The following is a 12,199-nucleotide window of genomic DNA, read 5'->3' on the forward strand; positions in this document are numbered from 1 at the left end:
AAAAATTAATGAATACATTTACAATCAATATTAGGGTTGCTCAAAGCTTACACTTTTCATGAAACTCACTTTAAATTATTGATCTATCTGATCAACTATATTTATTTTTTAAATTTGTGAACCATATTTTCAACTGATTCAATCTTTGTTCCCCAGTGTAGTCGTACTCCCTGCCAGATACTTCATACTTACTCTCCAAAGCAAACACTTTGCTTTTACCCTACTTGGACTCGCAGTCGCTGTCTCTCGGAGACTCTTTTAAAAAACAGTTTCAAGTGCTTTTTGGTTCGCCTTGGTTCGGATCGGATTGGTTCGGTTTGGGGTGCAGGCTCTACTACTACCAACCACCTCCAAACTCGGGCCCTGAGTCTTCTTTGTGTTTTGTTTTTGTTTTTGTTATTGTTGGTTTCGCTAAATGATTTTGTGCGTTCAATGGAACACTGATTATGGTCTGGTGGTGCTGCTGCTTCTTCTGGCTCATCGTCTTGGTGGCTTCTCTCCGTTTTTGGTTCTACGACCACTGGTGTTGCGCCTCCTTTTAGTCAGTTGGATAGTCGGATACCCGTACTCGCACTCCACTCAAGTTCATATGCCACCAGCCGACACAATGCTATAATGGCACGCAGTCGTATCCCGACCCCTTGTCCCTGAGTTGTCAATTCATTTTCGGTCGGAAGTTCAAGTTTCCATTGCGCGAAGACTACTTTTCATGTTTCCAGGTTACGTACAGCAAGAGTTCTTCTTCCTTTCGATTGGAGAGAGGCAATCATTTGGAACAGCTTTAGCTCCGCTAGATTTGTGTCGCAGTTGTTTATTATAGAACGGTTTATTTTCTTTACTGATATAATGATATATAATTTAAGTGAGTGCTTTCCGCCCAGTTGATTTTTATTTGTGGAGAAATGGCTACTACTTAAATTGAGAACTTTTTAATTCAGTTTTGATAAATATGTATGTGGTGTAAGTTTATGAGAAAATAGTACAAAATTTATTTTAACAAATCAACATAAGGTTAGTTTGTAACCTTTAACCCCATATAAGCGATATATTTTTATATTTTGTTCTTAGTATGATCAATTTCCTGGTTCTTAGTTTTAATATGATCTTTAACTACTTTGTTAAGAATTTTTCACTTAATATGATTTTAAACTACCACAATTTTGCCCCATTTCAACTTAAACTTTAACAATGAATATCATTAATTTTTGAGCGACTTAACAAGCAGCTGAGTGCATGCACGAAAATTGCTACTGTTTTCCCAGCAATTGACTAACCAAATCTGGGCAAAATGTATGCAAAACTCTTTACCCTACTTCCGAACAATTTCCTCAAGCATAGCAATTACCAGAGGTCCGCCTCCAACCCCCGAAAGCGTCCCATTTTTAACACTATCCCTCCGGTTGACCAGCCCATAACTCAAGTCTTAGTTTTGTTCAGGTTTGGCATGAATGATTTTTATGCCACACACCGGAGGGAAAGGGAGCAGAGATAACTTGGCATAAATTATAAATGGCTTAAAGGGGAGTATTCTTGGGCCAGTTAGAAGATACGAACGATAAGCGACCGTTGTAGAAGAACACCAGCAGATATATCTCATTTCCGTTGGCCATTAAAATGCTAATTGATTTGATTGTTACATTCGAGAATTAAGGTATAACTTTTTTATGATATTATTTTTATTGTCTTAGGATGTAAATATGGGTGGCACCACCATCGCGGCCACCTCGACTTCCCAAAACCCCGACGACGATGTTCCCAGTTGCAGTTCCTCGGCGAAGCGACTAAAACTTGAGCAGGAGGAGGACTTCATCGACGTGGGCGTTACATCATCGGCTTCGAGTGTTGGCACGGACAGCAATCATCCGACCCTCAGCCAGGAGACCTACGTACCAGGAGCCACCTGTGTCCAGCAGATGGACAACGATTCCGATAATGAGGCTCTGGTGGTGGATGGAGATAGTCCCACGCTGATGGGCCAAAACGAATCGATGAGTAAGTACCGATTTTCTTATTTCTGCGGGTTAAATATTCATATGAAGAATGTGAACATTTATTACAATCCATATAGTAAGATAATCCATTTAAAAATACATAGTTACTCTCAAGTTTCAAAAGTACAATGTACTCTGTGTTCTGGTCAAAATATGATTTACGGGTACTATCAATGTTCTTCGGATTTAATGACTGTATTATATGTTGTATGCTACAACATCAGTCAACCTTTTCGTTAGATCTTAATAATAACTTTTGGCAAATTTACAACTCCGACTTACCCATATGACTGGCTAACTCTTTAAATATGTGGGCAACCAATAATCCTAAGACAGCTCACATAACTTAAGCTCGATTCAAATGTTTTGCGACTTGCGGTCGTATTTCCCCCCGGAACGATCACTTTTTTAATGATTAATAACTAAAATTATTTGGTAATCACCTGCAATATGAAGGCAGTCAAAAATGCGGTCTACCAACTTAAATTGCCACAAACTGAGAGCATGTTGTCTGTTATGAGTTGCCAATTGCATGTGGGATGTGCAACGATTGCAGCTTGTTAGCTCATGCGATTTGCATTCGAAAACGATAAGAGGAGGCGGCCAAGGAGGGGGTGAGGCCAGCTGACTGCGGTGCACAAACATTTCAAATTTGTTTAACAATTAACCAATCGAAAGTACAAGACGTTGAAAAGTAGGCAATAGGCAAAAAGCACCCGTAACAGCAAAAAACTGATGTGAAATCGCGACAAGTGCAGCAGCGTCAGCAGATCGTTGTTGCAAGTTGCCACAACATTTGCCGAAGTAGGAGGAGGAGACCAGCAGCTACAGCTTCGATGGCATCTGCGACTTGACCAGTTTGTTGCCCGTTTGGTTGGCCAAATTGTGGCACACTCACTGATTGGCCTGCAAATTCGCCGGCGAACGCAGCTAATTTTGCCTATGTCCCCGTTTCATCTTGTTACCGCAAACGCGCGTCTGTCGCTTGATAACGTTTTCATTTCGACCTGATGTGGTTGTTTCGCGTACTACCAGTTTAACTCCTGTCTTGTTCCCCTTCTTGGGAGACAGTGATGCCAGCTTTGCGTCTAGGGGAAATTTAACAAAGGAATGTGGGAATAAAAAAAACAAATATTTTATTAGGATAGGTATTTTAGCATGACATAAAATTTTTACAATTTTTTATCACTTTGAAAACTCTTATAAAATAATTAAATAAAGTTTAAGAAAGATGTATAAATATATACATATTTAAAATATTTTTTTTATATTTACTTTAATTTAAAAAGAATATTCTAAAACAGTTCGACAGAGTGCAAAACAGATAATCGAGAGAACAAAAAACAAGTAAATAATTTCATTTATAGATGAATTGTATTAGTTATTTTTAAAATTGTCATTCCCAATACTTCGAAAAAAAGTACAATTTGGCATTATTTCTGTGAGGTTTCCCAGACATACGCAACCCAATTTGCCGTTGACTAAAGTTGATTATGTTTGGTTTGCTTGTCACTTGGAGTTTGGTTTTTGTGTTGTCTTCGGTTTTTGCTTAGCATTAAAATGCCACAAAAAAGCAAGGAAAGCCGAAGAAAGACGGAAAGAAAAAAAACAGACCGAATTGCGGCTCATAAATAATTTTTTATGTGCACAGGGCTTGGCCAAAAGACGCAGCTAATTTAATCAATGAGCTCACGTGTTGTGGCTACATAAATTGCCAATCCGAGCAGGTTGCTCTTGTTGTTTTGATTTCGTAATGTTAACCGACATTTATTTGCTGTTTATTACTATGCCGGGCAAAATGAGAAATTGTCATGATACCTGAGTTAGACATTCTGCTCTTGTAATTCTTTCAAATCAAATACTTCTTGTGATCCAAGCGTATCTAATTTATTTTGCGAGGTTTCACTCAGCTGCATTCTTCAACCAGAAGAGAAAAGCACAGAAATAAATATTTATTTTGCAACTTTTTATTTAGGTTTAGTTTCCTTGAACTACTAGATGCTATTAATTAAATATTTTTAATTAAATATTCAGTTCAAATTAATACTTTCTTCAAGTGTAAGTTACAAGTAAACCAGAGGATAGCTTAATTTTATACAACAGGACTGTTTTTTCAGTGCCGCAATTGACCACATTTTTCTCTATCCATCATTCAAATTTCCTAGTGCGTGCACCACTTTTTCCCATTCCGTTTAATTGTCTTGTGTAACACAGAGTGAAACAATTTCTTAATTGGAGCCATTCAATTGGGACACGTGCCAAATGTGCAACTTTCACATAAGCGAAACATAATGCAACATAACTAAGGCGAAACGTTAAATGATGCCATTACTCCACCCTGATCAAATATTCATTAGCCCAACCCCTCGTAGATCATACGATCCTTGTCCACTTTGTCAGTTGAGCTTGTGAGACATGAAAATAATTAAACGAAAACACTTGTTGAACATATACATAGCCGTATATAAAGCGGAGCTCCCAGGGAACAGCGGCAAAAAAGTATCTCATAGAATACACGTTAGCCATGAGATACAATTACGCTGCGAATCTTAGCAGCAAATCAAAACTGCGAACAAAAACTTTGATTGGCCACAAAAATTCACACAGACGAAGATAATTACAAAACCAAAAGGAAAAAACAACAAACATTCTCGAATGCCAATCATCCGAAGGCATACGAAAAATGTGCGTTTCGCTAAGCATTCTGAAGTGATCGACCATCAAATGCATAGGCTCGGTTTGCTAATGGTTCGATTTCGGCCCAACTTCTGCTTCTGGCCCGGACTTTGGCGCATAAATTTACACCTTATTGGCCCCCATAGCGCCCATAGCGAGTACGTGCCGCGGATCTTGGCTACCCGGCTCAACGTTCGATTTGGCCAATTGCAGTTGGCCACTTGTCAGCCGGCCGGCTCGAAGCTCTACAATTAAAGTGGTTTTGACTCAAATTGGTTAATCATATTTGCAATGTGAAAATGAAACGAATCCGCTTAAGAATTCCGCTTAAAACAGATTGCTTTGGCTTTGCATTATTTGGATTTAAATGCGTGAATTTTTAATTGGCTATCGAGTAAAAATATTTTAGCGTTGATTGATTGATTGCAATTGAAGTTAACTTTGTTTGACAACAAGAGTCTCTTTCTTGTTTATCTTTATAGTAAATTTGGAAATCATAAAACCTTAATACTAACCAACTAAATTAGCTGAAAACTTGCCATAAAAAGTGAAATTACCCCACCATTTTTAACGATTCGATGACGGTCCAATTTAATGATAGAAACCACCTTAACCAAAAATAAAAGAAGTGCCCTTCAATTACTGCTTGTTTCCATTACGCACCCCTAATGTTCCAAAAAAAAGAACATACTTCACGCCACTTTGGTGTCTGCCTTTTTTTAGTCATTCCTTTTGGGGTGTTGCCCAGTCGCTGTGTTTATTTTTTTAGAAGACGGCACCACCAGGAACAAGGGAAGGCAGGACCATCTGCCACTCGGTTTTTGGTCATTAGCTAAATGTAGCGTAAAATTGCCGGCGTTTCCGTTAGTTTGAGTCGTCGAGTCGCATCTGTGGTGTCAATTTCACACATGTTATGAGCACTTTGCGGTCGCCAGATTGATGACTCTTTCGGAACGGAACGCCAAGGTCCTTGTCCTTGTGATAGCTAATCCCCACCAAAGTTCCGGCCCGGAAGTGTCCAGAGAAATGCTTGGATGGGGCTTCAATTTAAAATTCAAGTGGCAAAGCCAGACAAAAATCTCTGTGTGGCGGCAACAAATCATGACAATGGCAGCGAACACAATGATGACCGACCACTGGAGCTCATCAAATGCAACACGCTGCCGAAGACGATGATGAAGATGGGCGACACGGCCAACAGAGACGACCACCGGTTGAAGCCCGGCCAGAAGGCGGAGACAGCGTTAGAAAGGCCAGAACGAGTATCGCAGGCATACGACAATCGTCGGGCAAAAAGTGCGATCGATTGCAATGCGCACCGAATTTCAATTGCCTCCAGGAACGGACCCCATCGATCGTGGAACTCAAGCGGGGAACACAGTTGCCGCAGTTGCAGCTCGCAGTTGGCCATCGCCAACTGGCCACGAAAGGAATTGGGTTATGACCTCGAATGCGTGTCGCCACGGGCAATGCCGCAATGCATCTGCTTGGAGACTCTGGCTTTCATCGAACGAACCATGGGCTCGTGATTGAGCCGTTTGGGTTAAGAGAGGCATTAAAGAAAAACCTGCAAGTATCCTCTACATTTTTTAAGCATTGTTCTGAGTCCCGGGATCTAGAGAAATGCTTGAAAAAATGTATACAGAGGGGTGTCGTTTTTAGGATCGACAATTCTATTGTTTACGATCTCTCTTCTTTGAAGCGGATTAAATTCTCGTTCCTAAATAGCTTGAAAAAACTGCTTAACCAAAACTGAAAAATCTACAAGCTTTCTTAGAGAGAAAATTTAAAAAAAATTGTAGATAATTAAAGCAGTCCTAGACTTAAATTTCAAGAAAATATAACTTAAAAAAAACCTAAAAATTAATTGAAATCTTGCTTAAAATAAGACATACGACGTCAAGATGACACTAGAAGTCCAAGATAGTAACAAAAAGCGCTCCATAAAAAAAAAAAAAAAAAAAAAAAACAAATTCAAGCGTAAACCAATTTGGCATTTCTTTGATGAGCGCACTACAAAGAATTGTAGCTAAATTTATTATATAAAGGTGGGAGGATGTCGGCCAGAAAAAGACTTAGGGCTTCTACGCAGGAGTGGTGCGATCGGAACTCGAAACCAAAGTCTCCGAGACTCACTCCCCGTGTCCGTCCGGAACCAACTCGATGGCAAAAACCGGGTCCCATGGACCGAAACGATTGGGCCAACTTTCATAGTCGTTACCAAATAGAAGCTGCGGCTGCGGTGGAGAATGTTTTAAGAATGGAAGGTGGCATACAGAAAAAATGCGGGTAAATATCCACTTTAGAGGTCCATGCGATAGCTAACAAATGTAAAATAGTCTATATTAGATTGCTTGTTGATTGCAAGTAATCCCTAATTTAAAATATAGTGAACCCCTTAACTAAAAAAAATTCCTTTTGTAGAAAAGTATGCAAAGAGAAAAAGACTTCAGAGGATATTGAATCTTTGAAGGAAAACGAGCAGCGACTGAGCATGCCGCGTTGGCAGCGTAAGAAGTATATCCCTCCGCCACCGGAGGAATATCCCTATCGACCTCGAATAACTGGCAAACCCGTCCAGTGTCCGGAACGTGGAAGACCCGTGAAAAGGACTGCGGTTCCTCACTGCTTCCAGCATATAGAGCTTGAGATTGAGTTTTGGGCCAATCTGCGGTTCCCTGTCTCGCAGAACGCACTCAGAGCCTCTCCCAAAAAAAAGATCCTTGAACTGTCTCGGCCGCGGAAATGTCCACCGAAACCCCATTGCCCGGGGCCCAACAATTCCGAGGATCAAATGCCAAGACGCCGGAAAATGTCACCGCGACAGTGGCGACTTCATCTGCAGCGCCTCGAATTTCTGTCCAGGCCAAATCAACGTGTTTTGGCCGAGCTATTGTGCTGCTGTACCTAAATTAACCGAAAAGCTCAGCCCTAAACTACAGATTCTTTAACTAATGGAAACCAAGTTCTCCATTTAGTAAAATTAACTGTAGTTTAGAGTTGAGCCCTTTGGCTACAACTCAAATTTAAACTATGAAAAATAAAACTAGCATGAATATAACTCTTAAGATAGTAATCCTATATTTTTTGTGAGCATCTTAGTATCCGCAATGATAGGTTTCAAAAGAAAGTAGGCTCTCAAAACTCATTCCAGGGAAATTCTCCCAGTATCTTGAGTGTTCATCTGAGTTAGTCATAGGGCAACAGATACAAAATTGATAGGTGTAAATCCAAAAATCTTCAAAAACATTAATGATGATTGGAAGAACTAGTGATATGTTTGGTCAACCCTCTGGCAAAGTGAAAAGCACAGAACCTTCGATTGCCCCAATAGACTCCTACAATGATCTGCTTGATCAGGAAAACGATAAACCCAAAACGCCATCTTGGGTGGCCTGGTGCGAACGGAACTCGAAGCCGGTGAAGCGTCGAAGATTTCGGATGAAGAAAAAACAGACCCGATGGCAGAAGAGTGGACCGATGACCAAGAAGGACTGGAAACACTTTTTCGCCTGGGCTTCCAATCGGGCAATGCCGAGGGAACTCGAGCTGAAGCCCGAAAGACTGCCCTGTTTGGAAAGCCACATGCCCTGCAATTTGAGAAAACGCAAGTTGGACGAGGATGAACTACTAGAGAAGATGCAACTGTTGGCTAAGCCCCGAAAGATCACCCAGAAGTATGATGTACGTAACATGCCGCCGGCCTACTCCCCGGTGATCTTCTGGGGCAAGCCACCTCATCACGATCCCGGCAGACCCTTCAAACCCCCCTACGTTCCCGGCTGCTTTGTCCACAACGAACTGGAGGCAGATTTCTGGGCCCAGCTAAGATTTCCCGTCCGTCAGGCTGCCCTAAAGGCCCACATATCGCCCCGCATCCGAAATCTATCGAAACCCAGGACATACCCACCAATTCCGCATTGTCCCATTCCCGAAAAAGTTTTGGATCCCCTGGATGTGCGTCCTCCACCGCGCAAGAAGTTCACCCCAAAAGCGTGGCGTTCGCACCAAATACGACTAATGTATCTCTCCAAGCCGGTTTTCAGAAATAATCTGGAGTCATTCTTTTATATGTAATATATGCATACATTAAAATAAAACATGATGGCTAGTTGCTCCTTTTTTTGTACACTTTGAAATTAATATAGTATAATATTTTCTAAGACATTAAGATAAATGCAGACTCAGAAAATAATTTGATCAACAACGATGCAACAATAACTTGATTTTAAAAAAATTACGAATTTCCTTTGTCTATATCTGGAATCTCTATCAACGACATAGTATGTGCCTTGGAACTAAAGAGCTTTAAAAACAAAATGGGTTATTCAATTCAGTGATGATTGAGTAAGACCTCTTTTATTTATAATAATATCAATAAACCTTCGGTTGAAGACGCAGTGGACTTGAACTTTAAAAGTTTTTTTTTCTTTTAAAATAATATTTTGAATGGAATTGAAAAACACGCACCTACTAGTAGGCGCCCATGCAAATGTCAGTACAATTTTTTATCCCAACCAGTCGAGAATGTAACAGTTTTATAAACCTCAACCACTGCCATAGAAACGTAAAAATTTGATCTGCTCTGCTAGATTAAGTTTCCGTTTGTGCCAAATTTTAAGTGATTTTTAAAAGTCAACCGGGCCGCCATGAGCATCGCTCCGGAGGAGACCAAGGCGAGTGTCATCAGCTTGGTGAAGCCACCGCCGAGTTGGGTGGAGTGGTCTGAGCGGAATGCCAAGCCGATCGTACGTCGTTTGTACAAAGAGCCGCGCCGTCTGACACGATGGCAGAAGCCGGGACCGATGAAGAAGGCCCACTGGAAGGAGTTTTACGAGTGGGCGGCCACCCGATCTATGCCAAAAGAGCTTCCCGAGCCAGTTAGGCAGCCAATACCCTGTTACCCCAAATACTTGCCGTGCGGCAGAAAGCCACGCCAGATCGATCCCGACGAGTTTCAGGAGAAGGTTGCCAAGCTGGCCACTCCACTGGAACGCAAGAAGACGCCGAAGCATCAGTACATCTATCCAGATCATCCGTACTCCCCGATTATTGTCTGGGGTCAGCCGCCACTTCACGACAAGGGACGACCCTTCCAGCCCCCCACCAAACCTTGGTGTTTCTTGAACGCCGAGCTCGAGGACAAGTGGTGGGCCGAACTCCGGTTCCCCATTCGCAAGGCTGCGCTCAAGGCCAGGATCTCGGCGCGGATCCTCAGCCTCTCAAAGCCGAAGATTACACCTCAGTTCCCACCGCATTGCTTCCATCCCGAACACAACTACGATCCCATGAATGATGAGCCGCCGAAGAGGAAGAAGTTTACACCCCAAGGATGGCGGCTCCACCAGATCCGATTGCTATATCTCTCGAAACCAGTGTCTCGTCCAGAATACGAATACTTTTATATGTGAAATTGAGTGTTATATGACGTCCAAAGTGGTTGTTTTCAATCCAAGATAATTGTATATGTGGTTTATGGTTTCAAATATATGTAGTGAATATCAGATAGATTGAGCATATTCTTTTTATTTGAAAAAGTAGATTTATAACTTTATGATGAATGTTTCCTCTTTACAGTAACTTAGTTATTTAAAACCATTTCAAACAAAATTTATTTCTACACCTGGAGTAAAGACATTCGTTTACGAATACCATTATTTCCGGATTTTAGCAGACTTCGGCAAATCCGTTAAAAAATTAACAATTTCACACAGATAAGAATCGCAATTTATTCGACTTTTTATGGCTTACGGTAGCCGGCAGCAACAACAACAGCGAAATGTAATCTAAGCCTGCAAATCTGAGCAGGAAGAGGGGAACCCGGTGGCCGGGTAAAAAGTGCCAAGGAGCCAAAGATCCAAAGAGCCACTTAGTCATGGCCGGCGCATTACAGTCAAAGGTGAGGCCTTTCGAGCCGAGATTCCCTTCTTTCACTTCGTTTATCAGGCGTAACAAACATGCGTCACATTGACTTTGGCACCGGGCCCAGGGAGCTAGGATCAAGGTTCACAAATGATCATCAGTCAAATCAATTAGATAATTGAATGAATGATTTGTGAAATCCGATTATGCTCGCCGGATTCTTGGTCCTCGTTCGCTGAGCTTCATTATCTTTCTCTGCCGCTTATTTTTTACTTCCCGCTTTTTTTCCATCTTTTTTTTTGTCATACTTTGCTTGCTGCAATTTCGTTGTTGTTATTTTGTTCCCTGGCCTTTCGTGTCAATTGGCAATATGGAGAGGGCCCAGACGGAGTAAATGTAAGCAACAAACAACAGCAAATCAAACAAAAGCGAAAATATTTATTGCAATCATAAATACAACTAGAGCAAAGGGAATACTTACTATTGATAGTATGGGCTGAAGTTCGGTGGGTGGACGAGGGGCGTAGTGTGAAATGATTTTTCGGGGAATTCTCAAAGGGGTAGAATGAGTCCTTTCGGCTTGCTATTAAACTGGCAAGTAAAAATCACGGGTTTACAAATTCTTACTTTTAATTCCGCCTCAAAATTGTCAAAAATGACTACTTGTTGTAGTCTATATTATTTTAATTATCCAAAACATATTACAACATTACCAAAAATTGTTGTAATATGTATTGTTAACACATAGATTGTTAAAGATCATTTAATTTTGTATTACTCTTTTAATGTTTCTACTTTAAATGTCTTAACAAATTTTAACTCAGCAAAACTGTGGCAGTAATTTATTCTTATTGAGTTATTCATAACAGGAAATTTTAAACTTTCTATTCAACTGTCATTCCCTAATCATCGTGCTTAACCCTTTCTTGACTCTATTCATCAAGCTCAACATTTCCATTCTGCCTGGTAGCTTTCAGCCATTGCCCTTTCCCCTGGTTGACAGCTGAATTATGCTAAAAAGCGAAACTTTGGTTGTTGCTGGTGTTTTTGATGTTTTGCTGCAATGCCGCGACGTTTGACCGAAATACATGCCAAAAGCGGCAACAATCCAAGAACGAATTGCCAAAAAAAGCGAGAAAACCTCTTCTGGGCTGTGTGAATTGCCTTGGATTGAATATTATTGATAAAACTTATGGCTGAAATCCAAAGTTCAGTTCAATAGTATTGCATTGCCGCTGGGGCTGTTCTTGTTCTCGTTCTCGTTGTAACAGTAAAAGTAAACCCTACCGATAAAAGGAGACAGACTGCTGTTGGCCGGCCCCTCTCTTTTGGCTTATAGAGTGGGGACATGGCCATCTTGTAGACAATTCCTCTGGCGACTGTCGATGGCGATGATCACTGCACCGACTAGACAATGTCGATCATGAAGTGATGATCATCGGATCTCCTATGATGATGCTGTTTGGCACTTGTGTGCATTGCATACCGAAATCGCAGAGCGCCAGGTATTGTCGCCAAACACCAGACAAGACAAGATACTCGCAACCAACAACAGCAACTGTGGAAATAGAACCAGTAGAACAACAACATTGCTGTCTGACAATGTTCGTCTGCCCGCTGATTGCAACTTTTTTGAGCCTGTCGTTGTTTATTTGTTGGCTGTCTCTGTT

At 41.1% G+C, this 12,199-nt stretch overlaps 4 protein-coding genes across 4 annotated transcripts in view; all 4 read left to right on the top strand.

Moving 5' to 3' along the window:
- LOC108101058 (chromatin-remodeling ATPase INO80) overlaps positions 1-12,199 on the top strand; it is a 39,499-nt gene that overhangs the window by 21,728 nt on the left and 5,572 nt on the right. Inside the window, exon 11 of the mRNA XM_017205245.2 lies at positions 1,689-1,992. Coding sequence (XP_017060734.1) covers positions 1,689-1,992 — 304 coding nt within the window. The remainder of the gene's footprint in view (positions 1-1,688; positions 1,993-12,199) is intronic.
- Positions 6,464-7,735, top strand: LOC108101067. The gene is made up of 2 exons (XM_017205256.2): positions 6,464-6,956; positions 7,092-7,735. Exons 1-2 carry the CDS (start codon positions 6,724-6,726, stop codon positions 7,576-7,578), a joined length of 720 nt encoding a protein of 239 aa, XP_017060745.1. The 5' UTR covers positions 6,464-6,723; the 3' UTR covers positions 7,579-7,735.
- On the top strand, positions 7,818-8,806 carry LOC108101065. Its single transcript, XM_017205254.2, has one exon. The coding sequence runs from the start codon at positions 7,920-7,922 to the stop codon at positions 8,742-8,744; it is 825 nt and encodes a 274-aa protein (XP_017060743.1). The 5' UTR covers positions 7,818-7,919; the 3' UTR covers positions 8,745-8,806.
- LOC108101066 lies at positions 9,171-10,177 on the top strand. The gene has a single exon (XM_017205255.1). It carries the CDS (start codon positions 9,317-9,319, stop codon positions 10,076-10,078), a length of 762 nt encoding a protein of 253 aa, XP_017060744.1. The 5' UTR covers positions 9,171-9,316; the 3' UTR covers positions 10,079-10,177.

Source organism: Drosophila ficusphila, unplaced genomic scaffold (assembly GCF_018152265.1).
Source record: "Drosophila ficusphila isolate 14025-0441.05 unplaced genomic scaffold, ASM1815226v1 contig_791, whole genome shotgun sequence".
In the NCBI taxonomy this organism is placed as follows: domain Eukaryota; kingdom Metazoa; phylum Arthropoda; class Insecta; order Diptera; family Drosophilidae; genus Drosophila; species Drosophila ficusphila.

Bases quoted from the DNA above. Each gene is read 5' to 3' on its own strand.
- LOC108101067 (XM_017205256.2), top strand. From the start codon at position 6,724: ATGTCGGCCAGAAAAAGACTTAGGGCTTCTACGCAGGAGTGGTGCGAT. The intron at 6,957-7,091 runs GTAAATATCCAC...TTCCTTTTGTAG, and splicing joins GGCATACAGAAAAAATGCGG to AAAAGTATGCAAAGAGAAAA.
- LOC108101065 (XM_017205254.2), top strand. From the start codon at position 7,920: ATGATGATTGGAAGAACTAGTGATATGTTTGGTCAACCCTCTGGCAAA.
- LOC108101066 (XM_017205255.1), top strand. From the start codon at position 9,317: ATGAGCATCGCTCCGGAGGAGACCAAGGCGAGTGTCATCAGCTTGGTG.